The sequence below is a fragment of the Symphalangus syndactylus genome, chromosome 5, assembly GCF_028878055.3.
Source record: "Symphalangus syndactylus isolate Jambi chromosome 5, NHGRI_mSymSyn1-v2.1_pri, whole genome shotgun sequence".
In the NCBI taxonomy this organism is placed as follows: domain Eukaryota; kingdom Metazoa; phylum Chordata; class Mammalia; order Primates; family Hylobatidae; genus Symphalangus; species Symphalangus syndactylus.
The window spans coordinates 108,016,566-108,032,341 of NC_072427.2; the positions used below are offsets into that span (position 1 = coordinate 108,016,566).

Below are 15,776 nucleotides of genomic sequence, written 5' to 3' on the forward strand. Positions count from 1 at the left end.
GTGGAACCCAACTGGTTGTTTGCTTTAAAGTCTTTCAACGCTTTTGTATGTGTCAGAAAAAGTATGCAGTAGAAAGGACTTCAGGTTAAAAATAATAATAAAGGGAATGTCCTGAACTCTTAAGACTGTTTACTTTTTGATTGCTGCGCTTAATGCACACATGTATATGTATATAAACCCACACATAACACACAAACGTGTGTTCATATGTTTGTATATGATTTCCTGTGCTTGCTGAATTTTTTGCATTGATCATATTCTACTTTTGAAATTAGATCTATATCTATGTAAACATAAACACAATAAAACGAAATGGAAATATTAAAACATCGTAATTTCCCTTTTACAGGACAAAATAATTTTCTAAAAAGTCGATCTACATATTTTCTTGAAAATTATATTCTGCTTAACTAAATAGAACTACACAGAGAGCTCCAAATTCTAACAAGTAATCAACTTTTGATCAAATTTTAGAATAGTATATTCAGAATCTGTAATATTATATTTTATAGCACATATAATATTTTCTATACAAAAAATCATGAAGCCTGTTGTAGTCACGCCTTACGTTTGTAGAAGTTGCCACAATTTTGTTGTTTTTAACTCAATTCAACTGAGTTTTTAGCTCAGATTATTGTTGAAGCCTTTCATTTATTTAATATAAACAAAACCGGTTGAATAAATCAAAATGGAATACACTTGCACAACTATCCACCCATCTATGTTTATCATCTATAAATCATGGTAGTGATTCTTTTCAGTGAAGATCCCATTCTGAGGTTTAATTCTGAATAAACCGTTGTCAAAGTCACTTTGTTCTAGGTTATATTTAAGGATACATAGTTTTAAGGTCAGAGAGCAGGCAGTGCAGTGTCCAGTGTTGCATAATCAAACTCCTTACCCTATTTTGAAAAAACAAAGCCCTCAAGTAAAGCACTCGAGCTTGACTGTGGCACTTGTTTAATATGACATGATGTAGATGCCTGATACTCACAGGTATGCAGCTTTTCCTTCTTCGAGTTCTTTACTTTTGCCACTGGAGCCACTTTTCTTTCCACACATTCTCCTAGTGATGCACATCAGCAACCCACATTGCCGAATAAAGAAGCAGCTGACGTCTGTTACCACAAGAATTAGCAGCAGTGCAGCAACTCCCAGGCCAATGACTGCTCCAAGCCCGAGACCATTAAACAGCGTGTCTTAAAAAGTAAAAAAAAAAAAAAAAAGGAAAAAATGTATTAAACTTCTAAATTAGAAAGTATTAGATGATTATTTTAAAAATAAATTTTATCCAATAATTCATATTAAGAGACAGAATAAAGTCATAGTAACTGGCAGAATTCAATTTCATGATTGTTGACACCTATTCCCTGGTTTCGAACAATATTTTAAGCAATTGTTATGTTAACTATATGACTATCTTTTTCAAACTTTTTTTTTTTTATTAACCAAGAAAAAGTGTCTAAGTACCTCTTCCTTTAAATATACCTCTTGAATCCCTGTGGGGAAGATAATGAATATTATCATATCCCTAAATGTACTTTAACAGAAAATGACACCCGTTAATAGATTATCAGAATGTTAAAAGAAAATTATAGTCAAAACTTCTGTGAAAAGTGTTAAATAGATCTTCTATATGAGATTGTTAGTTTTAAAACTTAAACTTGCAAATGGATGGTTCTGAGCGCTTTGCTTTAACAGAGAATGTATTTAAATATACCTTTTTTATGAATATTTTAGGAATCATCATTTTGCAAGCAATGGATCACCTGTATTTCTCCAGTTAATATTTTAACAAATATATTAGATTAAAGGCAACATTTTATAGCTATGGTATTTGTGACCTTTTGTTAGTTTCTATCATGACAAGGTAGGAGAAGATGGAAACCACTTTTCTTTGGAATATGGTTGCAGGAAATCCCAAAAGACATGAAGAAAGTAACCACGAAAGAGGTGAATGGGAAGAAGATGAAGTATTCTGATAGATAAAATTGAAATGGCAAGTGGAGCAAGTAGTAATGAAGATGAATCACGTGTTGTGTGTTTGTAGTAGAATCTGAGGGTAGACTCCACAGCTATAACAATATGGATTAGAAAATAACGACAATGAAAAGAAATAAACAGGTGATAATGTATTAGCTAGAAGAATAAGGAAGAAATATAATTTGATAGGCATTCAAAATGTTTCTTAACACGTATGTTAAGAATTAGCTTCCATAACAGTTTAGTCTTTTTTTTTTTTTTTTTTTTTTTTTGAGATGGAGTCTTGCTCTGTCGCCAGGCTGGAGTGCAGTGGTGCGATCTCGGCTCACTGCAAGCTCCACCTCCGGAGTTCAAGCAATTCTCATGCCTCAGCCTCCTGAGTAGCTGGGACTACAGGCGCCACTGCATCTGGGTAATTTCTTTGTATTTTTAGTAGAAACGGGGCTTCACTGTGTTAGCAAGGATGGTCTCGATCTCCTGACCTCGTGATCTGTCTGCCTTGGCCTCCCAAAGTGCTGGGATTACAGGCGTGAGTCACCGTGCCTGGCCCGGTTTAGTCTTTTTAATGACAAAATGCATTTGTTACTCAGCATAATAACTGCATGTTCAAATATGTAACTGATGTGAAACACAAGTGGCAGATACAGGTATAGATGTAAATTTGAATTGTGAGAAAACCACTCCTGAAAAAATATGTATATAAAACCTGTATATGTTTTATATATGTATAAAAAGTTTTCCTATGTGATATTTTTAAACTTAGGTTTAATATTGTAATAATGACTTGAAGAAATAGTGATCCAAAGGAATCAGAACAACTGCTAACATACAAAAGCAAGCGCTAGCAGGTAGACTTTGAGTATGTCAGACTTGTCTGAATACTAGTTCTGTAGGATGACTGAGTGTCATGTCTACATTATTTTTTTTTTTTCAAAAAATAGGTTTAAGTTATTTTTATTTCTTATAATTCTAAAAGCAAACAGCCTAGTTTTGAAAAAAAAAATCATTCAATTTGTGATTTTGCCTGGCACTTCATCCCAGCAACTTTGTGGTTCACATTTGCCAATATACTTCTACAATGTCATCATGATATGGCAAATGAGAATTACTTAGTCACTGAATTAACAAATTTAGAATGCTCATGTCCAAGCAAGTATAATTTTTATTGAAATTATTTTGTTTTTCATGAAGAAAAACTAGTAATAAACACAAGGTAGTGTGAAAAATATAATGTATTCATGTCAATTTCAATACCTTCCTATACCAAATTTTAACATGCTACTTAGATGGTAATAATTTAGTAAAATTGCTTAGCTAGTATCCGGGAAATTTTCTGGATTCGACAGAACTATTATCTTTGCACATGAAACCACTTGAGAAATAACTAGAGAAGAATCGTATTTTTTCAGCCATGGGGATTTAATATTTTTTTAATTTGCAAAATCTCAATAAACAAGTGTAGAATGAGATTCCAAAGATTAGTTATCAGTTTTTCAAAGGTATATCTCTATGCATGATTTAAAAAAGAACTATTGCCCTATGCTACAAAAATAATATATCAAGCAAGCTAGGATTTCCGTTCGCAGTTAAAAAAAATCATGGTATATATTTTCTTCCATTATCCATTTCCAAATATAAATGACTCACTTCTGAATCTATCATTACAATACAGTGAAGTCAACTTACCTATGAAACATATTTGATTATATGAAAATACAATATTTTCTTCAATTTCAAATGTATTCATTTTAGATACGTTGCATATTACTCAACAACTAAAGCTCAGGAAAAAAATAGGAAAAAAATATATAATTGTGGTTCAGCCCTGATGTACACATTCACATGATGATCCTATTGGTTTGAACGGATCACTCTTCTGCTACTTCGTTTAGGTTCTCACATGCAGACAGTTCTAGGCAATAAATCCTATAGATCAATGACGATATACCTGATTTATTATACACATTCCCATTTACCTTTCCTAAGTATGAAGATTCTTGCTTTGTTCTTAAAAACACTGCATCAGGAGTAACAAACGCCTGGTTTCATCACTTACCATCATTAGCTTTTGGGGTAAGCCATCTAATATCTCTCAGACTGAAGTGCCTCTTTATTAAAATGGAGACAGTTATAATAAAAATAACAACCAAAAACAGGTCACAAGTTTGTTGAGAAGATTGTGTGAATGTCGTAATGTACTTAACCTCCAGCACTTATTGCCCAGTACAATGTAAAAATTTAACAAGTACTGCTTATTATTATTTTAATATTATAAAATTGATATTTAATATTATAAAAATGATATTTCAATTAAAAATTATCTAATGTTAAACATTAAACTATTCTGTAAGCACATCTTTTCAGCAGTAATCTAAAGTGGAAGACTATCTCTTATTAAGTGATGATTATTGTCTTGAGGCTAAAGTAATTTTTTTAAAAAAATAATTCAGGTTTGGCTAGTTAGCTTTCAAATGACAAGTATTTCATTCTGTGACCTTTTTAGCATTAAACTAGTAAGATGATGTGCTTCATTTTTATCTTTAGAAAAGCTTTCAGAAAAATTATATATGTAAAACATGTTCATTTTTTGGCTTAAACAAAAGAAATTTATTTCCTAACAGTTATGGTGGTTTAGAGTTTGAGGTCAAGGTACCAGTATGATTGGATTCTGGTGAGGGCTTTTTTCTTGGCTTTGCAGACAGCTTCCTTCTCACTGTGTGATCACTTGTGGGATAGAGACTCAGAGAGAGCTCTCTTTTCCTTTTCTTATAAAGCCATTGATCCCATCAGATTAAGATCCTACTCTTCTTTAACCATAACTACCTCCTAGGAGCCCTATTTTATTATGGTGAAGAATTGCTAAAATATTAATAGCTAGTGCTTTTTTCTATATATAGAAAGTTAACTTTATAAACTTATTACAATTGTAGGTTACTTGAAGTTATTTTTATGAAAAATTAAGTATCTTTTTGTCATTGCAGAGGATAGAAGTGAACTTCAAATAGGTTTATGTTAAAAATAGAATAAGATCAAGAATTTAATAACACAAGAGGTGACTATAGTCAATATTAATTATACATTTAAAAATAACTAAAAGTATAATTGGATTATTTGTAACACAAAAGATAAATGCTTGAGGTGATGGATACACCATTTACCTTGACATGATTATTACATATTGTATGCCTGTATCAAAATTTGTCATGTACCCCACAAATACACAAATGTACTATTCTCTGAAAAAAATTAAAATTAAAAAATAGGTTTATAAGTTTTGTCTTTTGAAAGTTATGTTATATATATGTATATACATATTATATATATATATTAAATTTCACCTTGAGGATGTATTTAAATGCTTATACTTCCTCATATCTCATGAGGTTAGGCTGTTACAACTGTAAAAGTTAAGTATTTAAATTATTTTCTGTCACCAGTTTACTCTGGCATAAAAAGTCTACTATTTGTACTCTGGATGTTTCACAAATAAAACCATAAGCACATATGAAATGACATCATTAAGATCCGGGAACTACTAATGATGTATTTTCACAATAACATCCAGAACATTCTTTTTTATTAGTTAATCATGGTTTTATTATTTAGGAAATCAAACCTGAGCATAAGTAATAATTTAAATACTTGTAAATCCATTTTTTATTTTTTAAGATCATCAGAATACTTACACTTATGACTTATGGTGTAATTTTTGTGGTAACTTTATAAGGTAGGAAAACAATATTATCAGTTCTAATTTACATAAAAGAAAACTGAGATCCAGAGAGGTCATTGGCCTAAGTCACATATTAACCCCTAAAATTAGAACTGTACACGTGAATCACTAATTAACTCCAGGTTGTATACTTTTTATACTTGTGTTAGAGTCAACATTTTATCTTGGATATTCACCAACAAGTAATGAAAAGACATGGATAAAATACAGTACAGCAATACAGCAATACATTAAAATATGTATTATTCTTATAGAAAAATGTCAATATCCATATACCTTTAATATTAGCGGAGGTACAACTATTTAACAACTATTTAAATGAAATACATCAGTGTAAATTATTTATCTAACTTATATTCCTGCTTTAAGCTTCCTCTTTAATGATCATTTTGTATTGCTGTTATGAAAAATGGGCTTCATGTCATAATTGAATAAGAATAACTAATTTAGAATACAAAAAGTTAAAAATATATTTGGTTTATATTTTACTATTAAAAGCAACTGTGAGAATCAGTTTCCCTCTGAGCTGCTTTTTCTCTAACCCCATGAAATTTGGAAATTGACTTACTAAATCTGAAAACTTGCAGTCAAGTTTTCAGCCAAACATAAAATCAAAGTATTAAAATATGAGAATCCAAGCTTCATTCAAATGTCTTATATACAGTAGTCCCTCCTTGTCCAGTTTTGCATTCTGCAGTTTTGGTTATCTATAGTCAACTGTGGTCCAAAAATATCAAATGGAAAATTTAAGTATACAATTCATAAATTTTGAATTTGAGGCCATTCTGAGTAGTGCAATGAAATATCTTGCTATTCCTCTCTTATGACAGGGACACAAATCATCCCTTTATCCACTGTGTCTATGTTGTCTACACTACCCACCTCTTAGTTACTTAGGAGCTGTTTCAGCCCTCTATTGTCACAGTCTCAAAGCGTTCATGTACAATAACCCTTATTTTACTTAATAATGGCCCTTATACACAAGATTAGCGATGCTGGCAAATTGTTGTAATTGTTCCATTTTGATAACAGATATTGTTGTTAACTTACTGAGCCTAACTTATAAATTAAAGTTTATCATAGGTATGTATGTAGAGGAAAATCTGTATATGTAGGGTTAAGAACGATCAAAGGTTTCAGGCATCCACTGAGAGTTTTGGAATGTATCTCTGGCTAAAGCAGGGACTATTGTATGTGTCTTTTCATGTTTCTGTTGTATAAATTAAATCCCAACTGAAATATTAAAATATTTGTCCATGAAATGTATTATATTTGATAATACTAGCTTTTCAAAAACCACTGCACCATTAGATTCATAAAACTAGCCATGTTTTCTGGCTCCTTATATAGTTCAGTGTTTTATTTAACTTTTTTCTATGTTTTTTCATGTATCATCTTCTCCAGGTAGATTGAAAATTAATTTCAGGACATGGAAAGCTGCAATAAAGACATGGAGAAAAAATTCAGAGTCCTAAGATGGTGATTGGTTGCTGTTTCCAGAATACTGGTAGCTATTTTCGTAAGAGATATTGTTGCATGCAGTAGGCAAGTAGGTTAAGCATATGAAAAGAAAAGAGAAGACATTAAATAACTCTGATTGCTGTTGATGATATTACTACGTATGATATCTTTCCACATTGGTGATGTCTACATGACTCTGAATTATATGTTCTTACTTCGTCCTTCCTAGTATAATATACTCACTAACAACAAATGATATATGGAAAATTTTGGCATAAGTCTATAGCAAATACATACATGTATATGAGGAAAAACTAAAGAAGATTAAAAAATCTCCTGCAACTTGAAATTCTATCTGGTGATATCTAATCATGGGGGATGTTTTAGTTTGCTTTGTAGATTAAGGTCAATAGACATGAATTCAACAATACTTTTGTGGAATCTTATGAAGTTAAATTAAGTTCAGAATATTTTAAAACATACTCTTCAAAACTACCTCAAATTTGAATCATTTAAATAGTGCAGAGTTAATCCTACAATTAAATAAATTTGATACATGGATAGAAAATTAAGAGAATTAATAACTGTTCTTTAGAGTTTCAAAAAATATTTTTAGAAATTATCCACTGTAAAACATACCCCAAAAGTATCTTCTTTGAGAGGCATGAGTATAGTCCAAAGTTTCACTAACTTCTATTCAAAATGGTTTGAGAAATAACTTAATATAAAGTGTCAAAATGTTGAAAACATTAAATTTACTTAATATAGTCAAGCAAAATAACTAGGCAAGATTTTTCTCACAAAATACTTTAGGCAGTAGAAATGTTTCCTCCAGGGAATATAGTCTTTTTAAAAATTTGGAAGGTGTCTAATTACTCTCATTTACCAATTTCTAGGAAATGTATTATCAGTGTTGGACTTCATAGGGATACTTCTTAAAATATTGCTGATTTGGATTTGAATGGCTTTGTAAATTACTGAAGTAAAGCTACCACGATTGTAATTTTTAATATTTGAATTTGGTATACTGAAACTTAAAGGGCAATTTCTCAAAAATTACAAGAACACAGTCAATTAGTCTTGTTTTGATTGAATTTCTGGTGTGGAGGAAGGTGGAGCAGGCATCTTTCTGCAGCAGGGATCCATCTAGGTCAGAATTGACAGCTACTTAAGAAGTCAAACATCTGGATAATCTAAAGACTTCTGCAGCTACATAGCAAAAAAAAGGAGGAACAATAATCCATGTATGCTTCACAAACATTGATTGACTGCCTAATAAAATAGTGCAGAACCAGAAGCGTTGCCTAAAATGTACTAAAATAGAATTAATAAAATTAACATAACTCTTTACAAATATTATACTTCAAGTCCATATTTACTTAGGAAGCATTATAAATTCCCTTATATAATTTCACCCATTGGATTACAAAAGACATGACAAAGGAGCTAACGGATAAGATATTTATATTAACAAGGGCATACTGGTAATAGTAAGAAATGTTGTTAACATTATGGCAAAAATTTTGCGTTATGGAAGACATTCTGAGATAATACATAGTTTTAAAGAAAAATGCATTGCACTAATTTAAAAACCAATTAACACTTCTGAGGTTTATACAACGCTTCTTATTGTGTTATGTTAGGCAAGCAGTCTACCAAGATTACCTATTCCTTATAGACCTGGATATTATATTAAATTGATGAATTAAATGTTTGTTTTGTGGCATTTTCCATAGAATTCTCTTGAATATACAAAAAGTAAAATGTAGTTCAAAGAGTCAATGTGTAGTAGAATGTAGAAAGAACCAATCAAAGCAGATACTAGACCAGGTGAGCAAAATAGTGTTCAAAAATAATTTTTTAAAATTAAATGCTCACGGCTTTAAAAATGGCGGGGATATTGAGAATAAACTGTATTCATAATATTCCTCCAGTATAAAACCAAACAGCATCCTTTACATTTCTTAACAGAAGCCACTTGTCAAGAAATAAAATAGTACTCTTCAACATTATGGAGGTGTGTAGAGAGATGTCTTATATTAACGAAACTTCCTATTTTCTACAGGGAAGACCACACATGTTAATCACAAACTTACTTACCAAATAGTTTAAATGAGTTAAGATTCATGTTTGGACTTTGATAGACTTCTCTCAGTTAAACTACATAGATAATTAGAAATATATGTATAAATGTTATCTTTATATATTTGTGGGTGTCCAGAACAAAAATTCCAAAATATGTATCTTTATATATTTGAAAGAACATGACTTTCAGATCACATTTGCATGTGTTGTAATTACAGGTAGAAAAAAAGGAAAATGAAAATTTTGATTTATGCAAATTATAAAATTCACTGAATTTTATATGGAACCACTGATATTAGCAATCTGAGCACAATGTAACACTATTTCTATTTCTCTGAACAGGTTTCTCTTCTGCATCACTCCAGGGGGGGCCTCTTGCATTTTTGCTACCTAGAATGCATCCTTAAATGGATAGATTTATTCAATTTTAATTCACATTAAAACTCCCTCTTTGAAAGAAGTGTTTGAACTTTTGAGGTTTCCAATGTCTAGTCAATACTCTTTTAATCTTTTAACTGTATCAGTTAGAGAAAAAAGAGAAAAATCATGACAAATTTCACCAGCAAGGATGATTAAAAATATCATTTGACATTCATTCAAAATTGAAAAAAATAAACAGCACACTCAACAGCAACCATGATTGAATTTTATATTCTTCCTTCCTTATAGAAAACTTTTAAAATTGTTTCCTGTATATATCTAGAGAACAGTTGAGTATATGCTTCCAGGATGGGTGTTTTTATTTTAAATTATAAACAGGTAGTGTTTTATAATATATATTGAAATATGTAATGCACATTATAAAACAGAAATATAAAAAGATGAGTTAATATAAATGCACTTGGAAATTCTAACATTTTAAATCTTCAGTGTGAATTATATTTTTTCACCCACTTTGTGGCCCATATAATACAATTGGAAATATCTAAATAATATTGTTGTTTCATTCTCAGTTTCATTATTGGTAAAATGCTGTTACACATACCTAGTTATCTTAATGAAAATGCTATTTTAGGCTCAAGCAAGAAAGTACTTTGGGAATTCCAAGTCATTATACACATATGTTATTATTTCATTTGTTAAACCTATTATTTTAAAAACATTCAGTTTAGAGTAGCTTTTTGTTACTTGTTATTTGCTTATAGTATTTATTTTTTAAACTAGAACTTCTCCACTTTTATCCAAAGCCTTCCTAGATTTTAGCAACTACAAACATTTTGTTTTAAAATCTTTGTTATTGGCCAGGCACGGTAGCTGACACCTGTAATCCCAGCACTTTGGGAGGCTGAGGAGGGCGAATCATGAGGTCAGGAGGTCGAGACCATCCTGGCTAACACGGTGAAACCCTGTCTCTACTATGTTACAAAAAATTAACTGGGCGTGGTGGCACGTGCCTGTAGTCCCAGCTACTTGGGAGGCTGAGGCAGGAGAATCGCTTGAACCTGGGAGGTGGAGGTTGCAGTGAGCCGAGATCATGCCACTGCACTCCAGCCTGGAGCGAGACTCTTTCTCAAACAAACAAACAAACAAGACATTATTGTTATTTGTTTAATATGTTAGCTTCACTAAGGCTTAAGGCTTCAGATCATTTCCATTCTTCTACTTTTAGCTACGCATTTTACTGTGGCCAGAATCAACAAGTTTTTTAAAATTTTAATATTATTCCTTTTTTATTTGTTCACTTCTTATCTAGTAAATTTTGGTTTTGGTCATTGCTGTATTCCTAACTGCCACTTTAAAATTTTTCTTCATCTTTTTAAAACTGATGTGAAGATGGAGGAAGTCCATATAACTTACTAACGCTCTTACTGTCACTCATATATAGCTTTGGCTTTTGCTCAGTTTTGAGATAAGGAGATATTGGGTTTTGGGGAGGCATTCTCTTCTTCTGTAATTCACTTTGCCTCCTAGTACATTATTAAGATTTTGTGATCATTAACATATTTATTGTATTATTATTTTGTCCAATATTTTAGATCAATTCATATTCATTGTGATAAAACATAAAATTATAACTTTTTAAAAGATTGTTACAAAGTGAATCAAAATCACCTCCCTAAAATAAAAACTGTACTTCTTTTGTGTTCTAATCTTTTACTCTGGTATGTCTCGGCTCCCTCTGGACAGGTCAGAGTATTTATGAGATTATAAAAAGGCATTACATCTTTCAGCTCCCTGACAAAATGCACTTATTAGCAACTTTTTTAAGTTCACTCAGGTTCACAGTCATCAGATATAAAGCTGCTTAGAGAAATAATTGAATGAGAGCTGTATGGGTACAATATGTAATCTCCTGTAATTTTCAGTGAATGATTTGAAAAGAAAAAGTATGTAATGCTAGTAATGTCTGTGATGGCTGTGAAAAGAGCATTGTTATCCATGAAGAGAAAACTGCAGAGTGTCTTTTTAAGAGACAAATTCTATGAAATGAGTCTTGGAATATTAAAAATAATAATGCTTAAAAACATTAAAAATAAAAATGGAATTATAATCAGGAATACAGCACTTAATTTTATGAAATTACACCAGCTTATGGATTTTGTGTGGCCAGTTGGAGGGATTTTTAGTTTTTAGAATCACACACAAGTTATTAGCTCTATTTTCACATAGGTATATAATGAGTTCATTGGTACTCTTTATATATCTATAAATAAATTATAAAAGTTTATGTTGGAGATTAATACACTGATGTAGATTGTGTAAAATCATTTTACATAATTTCCAGCCCTTTTGGTCCCTTACAATACTATTTACAGCATCCACATATTGTTTGGGGAATTTGAAAACTTTAGATTTTAAAAATTCTGAGTAAAATACATCAACAATTTTCAACATTACTTAAATAAATAAAAAACGCTAATGTTTACTTATATATGTTTTACATCCTCAGGCTATTTTTGGTAACTTTGAATAAGGTCGTTTTAATGTACCATTTTATGTGCACTTTACTGAACAGTCTTGATGTAGACAGTTTATTACTTACTACCAACATTTCTTTTCACAGAATGCTTATTCTTTAGTGGGTAGATGTATGTATTTTCCAACACTTATTCTTCAGTACTGAGTCTCCATTATCTAATGATTTTAAATGTTTTGTCAAAATGTTCTGTTACACGTATAAATAATTGTTTTGTAAATAAACTCAATGGCAATCCAAAATTTTCCTTCAAATCACTTCAAAATCGTAGGAAGTTTATCAGGGATTCGGAACAGTAGAAAGGTAGCACCGATAACCATATCCTTTTATTTGTTTTTTCTTAATATCTGATTCAGGGCAAGAAAAAGTAGCTAATTGAGAATATTTGGTTAAAAATGAGGGAACTGTAAACAAGTACATTATAGGAATGGCATTTATAATTGTAAAACTGTATACCTTTTAGAATTTCAACTTTTATTTTTGATGCAGGGGGCATATGTGCAGATTTCTTACATGCGAAAATGCATGATGCTGAGGTTTGGAAGTCATATCACCCTGATAGTGAGCATACAGCCTGATTGATTGGTAGTTGTTTAACCCACATCCCATCCTCTAGTAGTCCACAGTGTCTGTTGTCCCCATATTTATATCCATGTGTGCTCAATGCTTAGTTCCCAGTTATAAGCGAGAACATGTGATATATTGTTTTCCGTTGCTGAGTTAATTGGCTTAGGATTATGGCCTCCTGCTCTATCTATGTTGCTGCAAAGGACATGATTTCATTATTTTTATGGCTGTGTAGAATTAGATGGTGCAGATGTGCCACATTTTCTTTATACAATCTACCACTCATAGGCACCTGGCTTGACTGCTCTTAGACAGAATAGAAAACTCAAAGTAATGCCACACACCTAAAACCACCTCACCTACAACAAGGTGAGGGGCAAATAACTCTCTATTTAATTTATGATGCTGGGATAACTGACTAGCCCAATGCAGAAGATTTTATCTGGATCCCTACCTTTCACCACATACAAAACTTAACTCAGAATGGATTAAAAACTTAAATATAAGGCCTCAGACTATAAAAATCCTGGAGGACAACCTAAGAAATATTCTTCTTGACATTGGCCTTGGCAAGGGATTTTTGGCTAAATCTCCAAATGAAATTGCAACAAAACCAAAAATAGACAAGTGGGACCTAATTAAACTAAAGAGCTTCTGTGTAGCAAAATAAATGATCAACAGGGCAAATAGAAAACCTACAAACGGGAGAAGATATTCACGAACAATGCATCCTACAAAGGTCTATTATCCAGAATCTATGAGGAACTTAAATCAACCAGCAATAAATGAATAATCTCATTAAAGAATACGCAAAGGACATGGACAGACTCTTCTCAAAAAGAAGATATACAAGTGGCTACTAAACATATGAAAAAACGCTCAGCATCATTAATCATCAAAAATGTAAATCAAAACCACAATGAGATAGTATCTCGCACCAATGAGAATAATCACTTTAAAAAGCCAAAAAACAACAGATGCTGGTGAGGCGGTAGAGAAAAGAAAATGCTTATACATTGTTGATGGGAATGCAACTTAGTCCAGCCACTGAGGAAAGCAGTCTGGAGATTTCTCAAATAACTTAAAACAGAACTACCATTTGACTCAGTAATCCAATTAACAGTTATCTATCTGAAAGACATAAATCAGTCCCCCAAAAAGACACTTGCACTCATATGTTCATCGTTGTGCTGTACTTTGTTAAAGGGCATGTTTTCATATATATATATTTTATATATTATATATATATATTTCATATATATACACACATATATACTGGGTAATGTATTGGGAAGAGTAAGATATATAATTTAGAAATTAATATGCAATGTAATTTACTGTTTACCTCTTGGCAAAAAAAATAATGTGAGGTTAGCAAATAGGAGGGAGAAGCATATAAATTAGTGTCCAATGGTCAAGGAAACATAATAAAGAAAATAATGTTTGAGATGGTTTTCGAGAATAAGAATCAGCTTCCCATTTGATGTAAGGAGTCCATTTTAATCTGAACATGGCTTGAATAAAAAAAGATGTATGAAACTGTGTGTGATTCTGACACTAGAAAGCATACATGGATATTAGAGGTTATTGGTGGGCATTGGGATTTTAGTGGTGAAGGATGCTGTTAAAGAGGATGGAGCTTGCAAGTGAATTCAGTAACAAATAAATAGATCAACCAAATCAAAATTGACAAACAGCACCAAAAACAAACTAGAAATTGTGATCATTTTCCAAAAGATGGTAAAGAGTCATTGGAGGGAAGCAGAATCTGTCACAATGGTTTGCAAAGAGCTAGAGGAGGCCTGGGCTATAGTAATGGCTATTACATGTCCAGTCTTCCTTCTCTCCTTCTCTCCTATTCCACGCCCATTTCCACACACCATATAAGAATGAGAACTCCTTGGATAATGTTTGGATTGAAGAAGTGAGGAATTAAATAGACTCAGCCCCTTATGTGTGATTAGTTATTGAATTAACATTACATAATTAAGGTCTATTGGTATATTTTAAAAATAGAAGCTAAATAAGATAAAAATACTATGAAATTATGTAATATATACGTTTATAGTTATGTATGACTATTCTATATATATTTATTTTGAATGGAATTTTAAGTAGCCCACCATGGCCACCCTGCTTTTTAAAATATCTACACAATCCCTCTTATAGTTTTAGCTATCTTTTAGAACAATCTTGTGTAAAAAGTGAACCACTAAAATATAAGTTTATTATGCTTGTATAGAAATGTTGATGAGAACTTTTCAAATTCTTGTTATCCTTTAAAGTAACTGATTTTAACATAAGAAAAGGAAACTGAGCTGTGCTTGTTTTGAAAAAATATTGGCTAAAAACAAATTCATACATAACAGCTCTTTTGTGATAAATATCACAAAGTACTAAAAATTTTAGAAATATTTTAAAATATCCTTTTAATAAATCTGGTACAACTGTAAACCATGACAAATCATAAAATATCTAAAGTCTTTGCACAACAAAATATCTATTATCTTATCTACACTGACATTTCAAATTATTATATATGTTGGAACTGAGATCATTTTGGCACAAAGCTCACCAAACATGGCATAAAAGAACATATAAAATATCTTTTGTGTTCTTTATCCAGTTGAACAGCTTCTTTTGATGTTTGCTATTATCTCACTAACTCTAAACTTTTCCATATACTGTTTAAATTTGGTTATACGTCTGGTTGACTTCGATGGATACAGTTTGTTTGCTATAAAACAACGAGTATTTCTATTGATTAGTAGAAAAGGCAGCTTCAAAGATTTGCATGAATATGACCCAAACATGTATTAGCCAGTGTAAAAGAACTGAATAACTTTATTTTTAGTTATTTGTTTAATCCTTTACCTGACAAATTTTATTTTTCTGTCAACATTGAAAGGCTGCTCCATATATAGAAAATGAAAAATATATTTTCATTGTACAAACAGAAAATTATTTTCCTAGACTATATTACAAAATTGAAACATATCTCTATATTATACTTCAGTTCATATTTTATAA

General features: G+C 31.3%; 1 protein-coding gene across 6 annotated transcripts in view; it reads right to left on the reverse strand.

Annotated features, from left to right (window-relative positions):
* The window catches only part of NCAM2 (neural cell adhesion molecule 2), a 567,512-nt gene that overhangs the window by 33,931 nt on the left and 517,805 nt on the right, over nucleotides 1-15,776 (reverse strand). For all 6 annotated transcript variants that reach the window (XM_055279341.2, XM_055279340.2, XM_063640653.1 and 3 more), the window contains one exon: nucleotides 995-1,199. In XM_055279341.2, coding sequence (XP_055135316.2) covers nucleotides 995-1,199 — 205 coding nt within the window. The remainder of the gene's footprint in view (nucleotides 1-994; nucleotides 1,200-15,776) is intronic.